At 38.7% G+C, this 14,278-nt stretch overlaps 1 protein-coding gene across 1 annotated transcript; it reads left to right on the top strand.

Annotated features, from left to right (window-relative positions):
- Window positions 1-579: 579 nt before the first annotated feature.
- Window positions 580-1,815, top strand: LOC128253336 (mitochondrial import inner membrane translocase subunit TIM50-A). The gene has a single exon (XM_052981655.1). The coding sequence runs from the start codon at window positions 616-618 to the stop codon at window positions 1,642-1,644; it is 1,029 nt and encodes a 342-aa protein (XP_052837615.1). The 5' UTR covers window positions 580-615; the 3' UTR covers window positions 1,645-1,815.
- Window positions 1,816-14,278: the final 12,463 nt, after the last annotated feature.

Genomic DNA, 14,278 nt, shown 5'->3' on the forward strand with positions numbered 1-14,278 from the left:
TTGGATGTAGGAATGGTTTAACGATCGAATAATTGAAGTGAAAATCATCATAACCTCAATAGTTTTTAATGATATGTATATAATTCCAAATTTGTATGCTTAATTTTTTGCAATAGCTGCAAGGTTGCCGAAGTTTGCTTCCTTTCTTGTAATTTATTTTTCACAACAAAAACTGATTTTATATTCTAATGGAAAAGTAATAAATTTCGAATCTTTAACTTAGCCAAATCGATATTAATTTAAGGTTTATTTAAATTCAGTGCTTTACAGATTTTAGAAAATAAAATTGGTAATGGTTAAAATGGTTGAATCCTTACATTTGGTACAGATTATGTCCGATAATTTTCCCGGACTTTTTCTCCAAACGCTGGATTATTGTATTACGTTCTTATTTGGTTTTAAAAATATTAACCGCAAGTACTTAAGCCGAATAGAGAAGAAGGTGGCCAGTAAGGTTTATCCAATTAAAAGGACAGACGAATAAACAATGGTTTCTTTTGTGTTAACTAATCAGTATTGCAGAAAAATATAAAAAGTTGTACAAATCAAGCTAGTTATTAGTAAAACTTTTATCCGGGCCTGGTGTGTTTAATCAAAAAAATAGTCGGGCTAGAAATGAATAAAATTGTATGGCTAGGAAACCTGAATAAATCGCTTGGCTTGGGCGGCAAAAAGGAGGCATCTCTTTTGAGGCCAGGTGACAGGATCTCGATGAATGCAGCTAGGCACAGGGTGCAGAAGCCTGGCAAGGACTCTCCACCCCCACTCCCCAAATTGAGGAGGGGCAAGAAGTTCTACGGATATAGCATTGTGCTGGGCAGCCTCGTCAGCACCGTTCTGTGGGCTGTTTTCGAGCTGGGAAAGCCCGAGGTGGACCATCGAGGTCCCATCGAGGATGAGTTCAGCCAGCTGCCCTGGTTCCGTCAGTACCTGATGAGGATGTGGCACTCGCTGCAGTACTACCAGAAAATGATGGAGGAGCCGCAGATGGTGAAGTTGCTGCCCGACGTTCTGCCCCCTCCCTACATACAACCTCCATATTCACTGGTCCTGGAGATCAAAGACATCCTGGTGCACCCGGATTGGACGTATCAGACGGGGTGGCGGTTCAAGAAGCGGCCCGGCGTGGACTACTTCCTGCAGCAGTGCAGTCGGAACTTCGAGATCGTGATCTACACCTCGGAGCAGGGCATGACTGCCTTTCCGCTCCTCGATGCCCTCGATCCCTACGGCTACATTAGCTATCGGCTGGTGAGGGGAGCCACCGAGTTGGTGGAGGGGCAGCACATCAAGAACCTGGACTACCTCAACCGGGATCTAAGCCGGGTCATTGTGGTGGACTGCGACCCGAACTCCACGCCCCTGCATCCGGAAAACAGCTTAGTGATGACCAAGTGGCTGGGCAACGATGACGACGTCCAGCTCTTCGACCTCACTGCCTTCCTGCAGTTGGTCGCCGAGCACCAGGTGTCCGATGTGAGGGAGGTCCTGCGCTACTACCGCCAGTTCGAGGACCCCATCGAGCAGTTCAAGGACAACCAGCGCCTGCTGCAGGAGCAGAACCAGGAGAACACCCAGGTCTCCGCCACCGGTGAACGTCAGTGGAACCTCACATTAATGGGGCGCTCCTTGCGGGGCTCATAGCATACAGCCAACAAATATCTTGAAAGGGCATAGTAAAATAATTACTAAACTAAAAACCAAATTCAAATTTCAATATGTATGCAAAAATTATTAATTTTGTGTTAATTTCAGGAATTTCTTACAATAATATGGTAACACCATTTGGTAACAACATTTTTTTTAGTTGCTGCAAAGGATGCGCACCTAAGAAGTATGCTATATTTGTTTTTCATAAATTATAGTTTTAATGCTAAAGAAAATAAGTTATTGTCATATATATTTATTTGGGCTACTGTATACTTCATATTCAAAGTTACGAGTTTTTACGATAAAAGCCAAGCAAACGCAAATTATGTATAACAACGAAAGTTTGAAAGTCGATAAGCTTCTGTTTTATTAATTAAATTCATTGAACACTTTTTCTTTAAGTGACAGAGGAATAAACACATGTAAAGTGCATATAATGAAAGACTACAAAACCCGATAAACTAATTACTATCGAAAGGTGGGGCCGTCATTTACCCAGCGTTTTTATGAAGCAGGCCACCGATGGAGGAAACCATATTAGACAACGATGGCACACACGGATGGCCACAAGATCGCACAGCAGCTGCCCATACCACCACTTCCGAGGACACTTTGCGATGCAAAAAGGCGAAAATTTATGCGCAGCGAACTTGGTGGATAACGCGAGGATGTGCAGTTGGAAGACGAGGAGCAGAGGGAAGAGGGTTGTAGGAGTTAGATGGACATCCGGCGGGGGTGGAGCACCACTTTCGAGCTTGACCTCACTCACAGCGGCCTGCTTAGCCTCTTGACCACCGCTAACTTGGCCTGGATGTGGCTGTGGGCTGGTATCCGCCGCGGGCAGCGTGTGTGGTGGCCAATGACGGTGCGTTGCTTTTTCATGGGATCTCCGCCACCGCCATCGCATCGCCACTTGCAATGAAAGCATTTCCGCATCCGGCAGCGGGGCTTCCGAGGCCCCAGCGGCAGAGCCAAAGCCAAAGCCAAGGAGCAGCATGGAGTCCACTTTAATTTTTGTTTTGTTTATAATTTACGCGACACAACATCAATTAAGTGCTTGGCCGGAAAAGCGCATACCTGCAGCTGAAAAAAGCAGTCATAAATTCTCGCCCTAAAGTGTTGGCGAGTGTCGGTGCGACCCGCTCCCTTGCAGTACAGTACATCCGCCATTCCCCATTTCCCACTTCCCGGAGGACCCGAAAAGGGCACTGAGTGGGGAAAGGGGATAGTAGCCCTCGAGCAGACCAGCTGCAATGTGCTGGGGCATAAATAGCCACGCCATTTCGGTATGCGCACTTTTTTATGTATCACACAAATCATTTTATTGAATACACACTGTATGCAGAGGCTGCAACTTATTTAAGCTCGCCGAATAGTTCAGAACGGGTAGAGAGGAAACGCTAACAGGCTAAATCTTGGATGTTGAACTAGGAAAACCTTAGGGATCTTCGTAATAATTTGCCGATTGGATCAGAACGAAAAGAGAGAATGGATGAAGTAGCATAAAAATGTTAATAAGAACTTGCAGAAACGTGACGTTTTTTTTTCTTCTTTTCAACTAATGGTAAAACATTAAAAACAAAAAAAGGAAGACCCGAAGAAAACAATTAAAAAAACGTTTTTAAGAACCTTACCTTAAAAACACATTAAGTTTGATGGTTACCTATTTTATTTTTCGTCCTCGAAAGGGGTTATCGGAATAGTCAGCAACAAAATACTAACGGGCTTGTAAAGCTCTCTGTAAAAATAATGAAAGGAAACACAATAAACTATAAAGAATAGAAAAGACTTTTATTAGTTATTATTATTATTAATTATTACTATTTATTTTTCTAAATGTAAAAGATTTTTTAATTTAAAGGTCAGTTTTCTTTATTTTTTAGAAAGCCTGTATTTTTTTTCTAAGCCCAAAAATTTTAGAAAAACAGTTTGGAATAAAATATCTTATAACTAGAAAAAAATAAATTAGTTCAAACTAAAAAGTAATTTCAAAAAATTATATCAAGTCAAGTTTTGTTTTTTAGAAAACTGCACATAAATTCATTTTTCTTGTATTTTAGAAAAATATTGTTTTTTTTTTTGTTGTATGCATACAGTTACACCTCTAAAAATGAACTCTGCTTTATTGTGCAAAATACAACTTTGTTGTGGCTTAGACCCAAAGTGGCTTCCTTAACTTTGGCGTAAGAACCTATTTTCAATTTTCAAGCCGTAGAGCGGCAAAAAATGCCCGCAGCACATCCACACAGGCATTCAGACGACAATGCCTAATTGGAATTAACAAAAACAATTTATGGTCGAAGTTGGTGTGATTTGTTGGAGTGACATTACGATGCGGTAAACGAGCAAGGACGAGAATCAGGAAGAGGCTCGAGTTCGGGTCGGGTGGCAAACGGAAAATGCCGTGAACTGAACGAAGTCAAAGTGGGGACACGATGGAAAGGTTCTCGGACAAATTTCTCGGAGAGAGTGTGTGTTTTATTGGGGTACGGGTGTATGACGGCACTTGCAGACGCAATTTGTTACGACAAAAGAGGTCCAAAGAGTCATTAAACGGCAGTATAAACAAAACTCCAGACGGACCCCAAACGGGTAAGGGAGCTCTAAACATAAGAAAGTGTCAACTGTTGGTGAAAATTACAACTCACTTAAAGTCAATTTAGATCTCCCTAAGAAATGTTGGTGAATGTAGCTAATGATTATGTCGAAGGAAATGCATTTCTGCGTTTATTTGATTCACTATTGGCATTATTAGCTAGAATATTTAAACTTCTTTAAGGCTGTTTAGTAAAAGCACCTAAACACTTACTTAACCTGTTCAACAAACCCAGAAGAAAGCGGTTTTGTAATTGGATTTGGAGCGTTCAATGTCATTGCAGTATTTAGCGCTTCCTTATCAATTCAATTATGCAATAGTGCAGTGTCATAAAATAAATAAAAGTTACTTCTACTCTGTGCAAAACCGATTTATTAGCCAGGCTGCAAGTGCCCCCGATTTTCCCCTCACCTTTCTGTCGCCCTCGCCGGATGCGGCATTCAAATAATGAAACGAATGTTTTGCTGCACTCATCCATTTATTCACGCACCATAAACTAGGGACAAATTTATTTCAAGGGACATTCGAACGTGCAATAATAAAAATAATAAAATTAATGGGGGCACAAAATGGCAACGGCAGCCAACAAGTGAGATCGACTTTATTCCGATTCGAGGAGAGGTTCCCGTTCAAACAGGTACCAGAACGGTTTGCGAATTAAATCTACATTCCATTTCAAATTGGTTCACTTTGTGGGAAGGGGGGCACAAGGGGTACAAGGGGTACAAGGGGGGCGGTGGGCGGACCGCGACCAAAATAATTTCAGCCATTTGCCAGATTTTAAATGCAGCTGGCCCTGCATAGATTTTGGCATTGCCAATGCATTGTAATTTACGCGACAATTGCAATAAACATTAGTTCATTTGTTACGCAATGTACTGCACCCAAGCACCCACCGAAATTCATCCCTTTGGCCCCACCAAACCAGCCACGTTGTTTGTGGGTTTGCGGCTGGCACATTAAATTAATTACTCATGTTATTATTTTGGCCGAAATGAAGTACGCAACAATTTATAATCGCGACTACACGAGATTAGAAGTACCTGCGGTGTCTGCGCCTCTCCTCCCAGTAACCAAGCCACGCCCACTTTGGGCTGAAACCATTTTGCTTTATTAGTCAAAATGCTGGCAAAGTGTATTTTCAAATCAAAATTCTACAATTTCGTATGAATGTGTCTGTTGGCAATTAACGCTAATTTATGATCAACTTATTTTCAAAATGTAGCTTTAAACATCAATTTTCTGGTACTTTACGGGATGTTAAAATTGTGTCTGTTACTTAAAAATAGTGTATTAGCTATTATTAAAACTGTAGTATTAATTCTTACGATCAAAGACAATAATTATTATAAGTGATACAATACTATTTTGAGTAATTATAATTATAGATAATGACAAATTATTTAAATTAACAATAAATGTTATATTATTATATTAAATAAAACGATATTTTTCCGATCACAATATTTAGCTCAAATTCGGATATCTTTTTTTGTGCAGCATTTTTCGAAAAGATTGTTATCCTTATAAAGAAAATCAAGAAGAACATATTGCGAAACAAAAATGTTTATTTAAAAATTTTTTTTTGTAAATGTATAATTTGAAATTTGGTTTTTTTGATTCGTCTTGATTACATAACCTTAAATTTATTTCATATAGCTCCCCATAGGAACAATCGGAAAAATAAATTAAAAAATTATTATAGCTTCTCTGTTTTTCCTTTTATTTGAGTATACTTTAAGATATAGTAATTGTTTAATATTGCGCTTCCTTCCTTGTTTCTTGAGTGAAGATAACATTATAGGAAATAGTAGGAAGATATTTGTGGATAAAATGTTTACGCCGTATGAACTATCTTAAAATGTAAGCCATTTTGGCATACTTAAAGTATAAGGATCTTCCAAGCAAGCCAGATTAATCTACACATGACCTGAGAAAGCTCACAGCTGCATTACATTTAATCCGGAAGGCAACTAAATTTGGCTTGAAATTTATGGCAATTGCTCAAGCTAAACATTAATTCCATTTAAATGGCCGCCTTATGAATCAACAGGCGGTTGGACAAGCAGCACAATCACATCCTAATGCATCCGCCAATGCAGTTCGCCTCCTCCTCCGCCGCCCGGCTCTGCCCCAAAATGTAGCCACCGAGGAAGGATGGCCGACTAGCCGGATGTGTGGCAGGCCCAGGCCTACGCCCAGTCCCCCAACCTGGCCCCTTTTCGGCCTAATGTACGATTATGTTCGAAACACAAAGCATACGCCAAGGCGACAAGGACAACGGCAGTTGGAGATGAAGGTGAAGGGAGGAGGAGATCTGAGATCCTGGGATTGGCCAACGAGGCGTTGCACCGCCGCCCCATTTATTTGCATCGCAAAATTTGCACATGTTCAAATCGAGATTTACGATGCCGAGTGACATCATTAATCAAGCGCCTGATTGGTGATCCTGTTCCTGTTAATTAATACAATAATGGATTGCGTGCGGAGACTTTGGCCAGTACCAGTGCCGCTCCCCCTGGAGCCGAAGACGAAGGCCACCGACGATTTACGGCCAGGAAAAAGCCGCAAGGATAATCTAGAAGCTACAGGGAACAGGGAAAAAAGCTGGCCTTTCCCCTGAATGCAGCATTGATTTTAAATTTACAACTCTCGTGGCAGAGGTTGCTGCAACATAACCATATGTTGCACTGATTTATCATTGGCAGTCGGAGTCGGAAATCTTCTACAGCTGCTACCAGGCCTGGGCACGGGCACACTTAGCCCAAGACATCAGGACAACCTTGATGAGCCGAGGGTTGGTCGTTCTCCGACCACTCTCCCATTGTCCCACAAGTTTCAATTAACAATTTTACCCCTAATTTGGACAAAAGCAACGCAAAAATCAGGTGAAGTCAGCAGGAAGGCTGGTGGGTTAGGCTAACAAACTAAATTACAATTTGGTTGGACCAACAAACCCCTCCCCATGCCTGAGCATCAATTATGATTATCGTCACGTTTTATGAGACGTTCTCTCGACAACTTTATGACTAGGGCCACGCTTGTCAAGCGCCCGAAAGTATGCACTCGTATAATGAATATTGACAAAGGATACTGCTGCGGGTAGAGGATTTGGAGAAGGTAGAGGTTGATGTGTATGTGCGGCTTCCGGTGGCTAGAAGTTGGTTAACCTAGCAGGTAACATTTGTTTGCTGTCCTCATTTATTCATTAGTCGGGCACATGCGGCGGAAGAAGCGAGTCAAATTTCAAGATACCCGTTTTGCTGTTAAGATTTTTGTTAAAATTATATTTAAAGTTACTAGTCAGTTTTAAATTACAAATGATTATTTTCGTATTTTCAACAATATGATGCTACAAAAATTAGTAAGAGCCAGTCACGACCAAATGTTATATGTTTATTTAGACATATATATAAAGAAAATTTTTTTGTCAAAATTCATATATTTTTAATATGTTAAAAATACAAGTCAAATTATCAACCAATACCATAACTATATACATTTTTATAACAAAATTTTGTATGCAATATGTTCAAAAAGTTTTTTTTGAGAGATGTCAATCTATAGAAAATATTTGATTAGTTTTTGCTTCAATAATATAATACAATGCAACATACTTCTGCATTTTGTTTTGATCTCGCCTTTTTTTTCATACTTAAAAACTGTCTAAATCTTTTGCTTACAAATTCTTCGTAGAACTAACTGGAGAATCTAATCTGCAATTATAGAGAAGTTCATTCTCAATATTTAAAATAAAACCAACTTGTTTTTAATCAATATTGTTGTTTTAAGCATAATCCGATTTCATTTTGATCAGATTTAGATTCAAAGCACCATTATAGGTTGTGGGAAACTCAAATCTTCACAGCTCTAAGCCCCTTCCTGTATTAGCAGCATTGCATTGCAATCCCAGCCAGTTGCTTCTAATTGCCGTGCACCAAAAATATTAATAAGCTAATTTAAAAAAAGGGTAAAAGAGAAGAGTCTCCTTTTCAGCCATTTCCCAAAACCAAGCAAGGCCAATTAAAACTGTAAACGAAATTTCAATTAGCGGCACTTAGCGTCAGCTGCCATAACGCAACAAAAAAGGAAACCCAAAAAATATCTAATAACAACTAGATGACATTAGAGATGAAATTAGCTGGAGTGAAAGAGTCAAGAAATTGAATGGCAAAAACCACAGCTGAAGAAGATACTTTTCACTGGTGTTTTTTCGGCACACTAGACAAAAACAATTTCCATTTGCAAATTGCGTCTGTTGTTGTATTCGAGATGCATTTTCTATTAGATTTTACATTTCTGGTTTCGAATCGTTTTTTGACGCCATTTGGCTTTATGATTTTTTTTGCATTTACTAATTGCTACACTTTTCTTTTGGATTTAATGGAAATTGAAAATATGCAATTGAAAAGTGGGGGGAAGTCGTTTCGGGCTAAACAACTTCGTGGAATTCTCTAGTAATTGCCATTTAAATTATTGTTATTTCAGCATTGTGTAGCTATAAACAGACTTGGGATTAGGTGTGTTTAGCATGAAACTATATAAAACTAAATAGCTCAGGGGGCATGTGTTAAAAATATTCGGAACTATATATAATCAGTTTTAAGCACAAATTTTACAAAAATCTATACAGTTCAACAGGGTATCCAACCGGTTTCGTTACCGTTATTCTAAACCGGCATTACCTAATCTAAACCGGCATTGAAACCAAAAACGAAATAAAATAAAATAAAAATACTGAATTTACAAGTAATTAAACTCCTTGCTTCTTAAAACTTCACCCATTTTACGTGCAGAAACCGTATTCCTCTATCATTAATTCCTTGCACTAATAGAAAGTTATAAAAACAGAAACAAAAAACAAATGTAACAATTAACTTTATTTAAACCGGTACAATACCGTTAACCTCAATTTTTTTTGGTTGCGGTACCGTAACCGCAAGCGAAACAAAAAATGTTGTCTAAATAGTTATATTGGCTGTAACCGTATCAGTAACCAACACCGAAATTTGATTTGGTTTTTCATGCAATACCATATTAAAAAGTCGTTCTTATGATAATAACTAAATGAATTAAACATTCGGTTCAAAATACTGTACCAAAGAATACTTATTTCCTTATTCTCTACAATAGACATTAAACGGGATACACCCTTCCCACGACGCTTTTCCAAACAAAGTTTTGGGCAAGCATCAAAACATTCCATGCCATTACACAAATCCAAAGTATCCCTTATGAAAGCTTCCTGTACTGCAGTGGCCATGGGTGCTGGTGCTCATTGGTGCCCTTTCCCGCTCCGCTCCGCACCGCAATGTTGACCGAGTATTTTGGATGATTGTCGAGCATGTGAAACTTCTTGAAGATAATAATAATTTAGTGCTGTTGAAATGACTTTTGACCATCACACACAATTGATACGATCCAGGCTCCCACACGTGTTCAAACAGCCGCACCTACCGCCCCACTGGAAACCAATCCCAGTGTCCATAGCCCCGCATCCCAGGCGATTTGCTTGGAATGCAACTGCAGAATGGAGTCGAGTAGTTTGCACAGTCAAAACTGGAGACCCCGGCGGTATGAGTAGCCCGTTTGTTCGTTGCCGCATCTCAAAGAAATAAACAAAAGGGGCATGCCGCCAAAATGCCGGAATATCCACACATCCTCCAGGCTGGAGGGGATCGGGATTGGAAATGGGAATGGGAATGTTTAAGGAGTACACTCAAAGAAAACAATGCAGTATTTCGGTGACAAGTAAAGTACGAACGGTTTCAAAAGTAGGGTAAATTCGAGCTTTGATTCAAATACGAAAAAAATATTCCACTACGAACTATTCAATCTCAAAATTCAGAATTTGAGAATGAACGTTCTCAGTTCAAGTACTCAAAAATACTAGAAGGAAGAACGAATAATATTGGTTGGAGTACCAAAAATTCTTTATTCACGTATGAAAGTTTCTTAATTTATGTTGTGAAAGTGAACAACTGAAGTACATAGAACATTTTTGCAAGAATTTACAAAAAAAAATATTGTTTTGTCTCTTTCTCTTTTTTTCCCTTTTACTTTGATTCCATATGAAATTAGAAAGCAGAAACGCATACTTATTTTGTTCACGTAGGAGAATTCAAAGTAATATGTTTGCAATCAAATAGCTTTCATTAGCTATTCTTTTGAGGCCAACTAGATAAAAAATGTAAATAAAAGCAAGACGTTAGCAAAAAAAAAAATTAAAAAAATATTAAATTTATTAATTTGTCTGGGTTTTGAACCCGGGATCTGAATGACATACCCAGTGATTGGTGTTTCAAGATACTTACTCCTAGTCCACTAATTTTAAGAACGGAATTATCTCGTTTTTAATTAGTACGTTTTTTTCTTAAATAAATAGTTTTTTATAGAGTTTACTGTTTTTAATAATTCTGCTACGTTTTTCTGGGTGTAGCAGCCACTTTGCATTCAGTGCGAGCAACTTTCCAAATGCCTTTGTGTTTGTGGGGCGATTCCGCTGGCGGTCTGGCAAAAGTGGAAAATGAATTTGTAAAAATTCGCTCGTAATAATTTCTCGATTTTTGGTAAATTATTTGATTACACACACGTGTGGAACGGAGCTCCACCCAGGCAGCCCACTTATGTGCCCACTTGGCTGATGCAATGTCTGGCTGGCAAAAGGACTCCAGATCCTTCTTGGCTCGGGTGCCAGGGTCATAAAATAAACTTCATCTTCGGTTCGTGCTGCTGCTCCTGCCTTGCACTTGGCGTTTGTCTTCTTCTCCGAAGCTTGGAGTTTGGAGTTTGGGCATCCCCGTGTACTTCTCATCCACCAGAAATGCGCACTCGTTCGCAAAATTCGCAAAACAAATAAAATAGTTTGTGGGTGTGCTGTTTTTCGAACGAGATTTGTGGAGCGAGCAGAGTATAATAGACGGTGAGATTTGGCGAACAATAGGTAAAGATTCTTTCACTGGGAAGGCTTCGATTTGCATTTATCTGACAGAATAAGAGTAAGCACGTCAGCAAGTGTCGGCTAAAACATAAGTCTTATTGGAAAATATCTGTTAATCTGTATCGATTTAATTCAAAGAGAAACCACTTAAAAGTCTTTTTAGACCCCTTGTTTGATTTAATACATTTTTAAGATTTTAGACTTTCAATTTTTGTGAAAAAAAAAATATTTTTTCATTTGTACATATATATTTAAACGTTTGTACAATTACGAAATATTCGATGGCGATTTTAAGGTTTAGTAAAATGTTACCTTTTATTTATGATCCATTGTGGTTCATAAATTAAACTTCTTGTTATACTTTAATCATATTGAATATTTAATGTTAAACCAAATATTGAAATTAATATTAAATTGATCGCTGCTAATTACGACTCTGTGAAATAAGTAAAAGCTATAAAAAATCATACTTTTTAAACACCACAGAGAGAAAATTCTGACGTTCAGAAATTGAGAATTTGAATTCTCAACTTGAGGATATACTTATTTTGAGTACTGACTTTGCCCAAGAACTCAAATTTAAAGAAAAAATACTTAAATTGAGGATATGTTCTGAATAAAAATCAGCCAAAGTGAATTAAACATCAGTAGTCTAGCGGACTGAGATGTCCGGACCCGGAAGTCAACACCCAAGGTTTTGAGGTTCCCAGTTCACTTCGAGTTGGGTGATTTTTTTTTTGTTTTCCGTTTGTTTTTGTTTTTATTTTATTATTGCTTATTTATGTAGCTGTTAATCATTTCTAAAAATAACCGCAAATACTTGCTTAAAATACGAATTGGCCTTTTTAAAGAAGATAGTTCTGCGTCTTTTGTTCTTACATCTAGATATTCTCAGATTGAGTGTTATGTACTTTATTAATATTCTCTGTGCACATTTTCTATTACTTCTAACCGGAAGGATTTTAGCAGAAGCAGCTGCTCAGCTTCTAACTTTCTTTGAACCCCCTCTTATACCGAAGAACCAAACCACTTTGCACAATATATTCTGCCCAGTCCCTCTAAGCATCAGTTGAAGAAGTAATCATATCAATGCAAAACTAGCTTCCGCTTCTGCATAATGTTTCGTGGACAATATTAACCGCGCATTTTCATGGGCCATCTTGCGCCAGCCCGAAATGAAGTTCCATTGCGGCGCATAAAAGCAGCCGCAAGTAGTGCGAAACAAATGTTTAGAATGAATTTACTCCAGAGGCAATTTCTTGTCTCCCTGTAACTAAGTTAAGTTTGCTTGTAAATTCGTGTTTTTAAAGATTGCAGGGATCGGGCCTGGACCGGGCAGGAAATAGATTAAACTGAGCAACACTGGCGCTTTTTCGGTTTCCGCTTCCTGCCGCTTGTTAAATATTCACGGAGGGGAGGCAGTTTTTCCTAAGCGAATCACACGCAGGTCGCTGGGGGCACTCCCCTTTCGGCTTCATTTTCCACAGCCTCGTGACAGTCCGCGGCATAAACTTTTCGAATCTTATTTGCAGAAAAAAAGCAGCCATAGCCACGACGGCAATAACTGCTGCTGTTGTGGTTGGCTTTCCCGGCTCTGGCATCGTGTAACAATTTCCGCCACCAGGCTCATAGGCCAGCCACAGCTCTGGCCATCCTCGAAGCGATGGGTTGGCCCCAGTGGCTCTCGTCTCCGACCTTTCGCCTTGAATAACTTCCAATTTGAGCCAAGAACTCGCGGCCGTGCCTATTAACCGTGTGCCAGCGGACACTTCGCCCCCACTTTGGAATGGAATTGGAACTCTGACCTCCGTCGGGGGGTCGGTGCACAAGTCGACAATTTGTTGACTCGGGTTCCGCCGTGTTTATTAGTTCATTTCGGACTCGCAAATGCAAATTACATGTTCCTTGATGAGAAAAGTCCGAGCCACAATGCGGTGATTTCAAACTGATGGAAAATATTTCCTAACCGGAAGTAAAAAATGTAAATAATTTTATCGCAGCTTATACGGTAAACATAGTTGGGTCGCCAATCAGCAGTATTATAATATCTAAATGAAGGTTTTTGAAAAGTAAGACACTTATAAAATGTATTCGGCTTGTGTATTCGGCTTTTGGTTTTTTGTTCCAATATTGAAGTTCCAAAGCCTTAAAACCTTGAAACTTAAAAATAATGCATAGGGTTCTACATTTCCATTACATCTCCTAAACCTTTTGAGCCTCGTAGTCTCATGCGTCTCTTGAATCCCAATGATCGTCTCCTTTACCTATATATAAACATTTTCGAATTGTAAGTATAACCTAAGATCTTAAAATCCTGATGAAGAGCTTTTATTAGCAAATCACAATGAATTCATTACAAAAACTGCGTTCTTTATTTATAGCCCTGCAGAAGGCACTATATTTTCAGTTTATAGTCTGAAACGCAGTAAAGGAGACGTTTTCAACCATACACTCATTCAAGTTTTCACCCTAAAGTCACGAAAAATCGCATTTGAATTTTGGATGACTTTTCAGCTTTATTTGAAGAAAAAATGTTTCGTAAATTAATGGTGATTTCATTCTTAAAAATGGAAAAGACCTAGGAAATATAATTTCTTCAAAACACAAATTTTTATTCCTAATACAAAAGAAATATTATGTAAGCAAGAAAAATATTTCTTAAGACAAGAAATATAACTGATATATAAAGTTTATACAATCTTTATCGGTATCACTGGAAGAGTCGATCTACTTGTGTATGTTTGTCCTCTCAGTTTTATATGCAAATGAAACTTTCCCAATAGTTTTATTTCAATTGCAGGAAGTGTATAAGTCGGATCGAGCCGGTAAAGGTATCCCCTAGAATATGGAATAGAACTAATCCGAAATATACATGAACAAGTATTTGAATATACTTAGATATATGGTTTATTAGAACAACGGTTTTTTGTATTAATCGGACATATAGCATCATCGTACAGAATCGAAATAGCATAATTGTAATAGCCGAAAGGGTGAATAAGCTTCGGCTTTCCAGTGTTTGTTCCTTTCTTGATTTGGGCAAGAGAAGAAAAAATTTGAGCATCTCCGCCGACTACCTTAGAGTTTTGTAT

This window comes from Drosophila gunungcola (assembly GCF_025200985.1).
Source record: "Drosophila gunungcola strain Sukarami chromosome 2L unlocalized genomic scaffold, Dgunungcola_SK_2 000008F, whole genome shotgun sequence".
In the NCBI taxonomy this organism is placed as follows: domain Eukaryota; kingdom Metazoa; phylum Arthropoda; class Insecta; order Diptera; family Drosophilidae; genus Drosophila; species Drosophila gunungcola.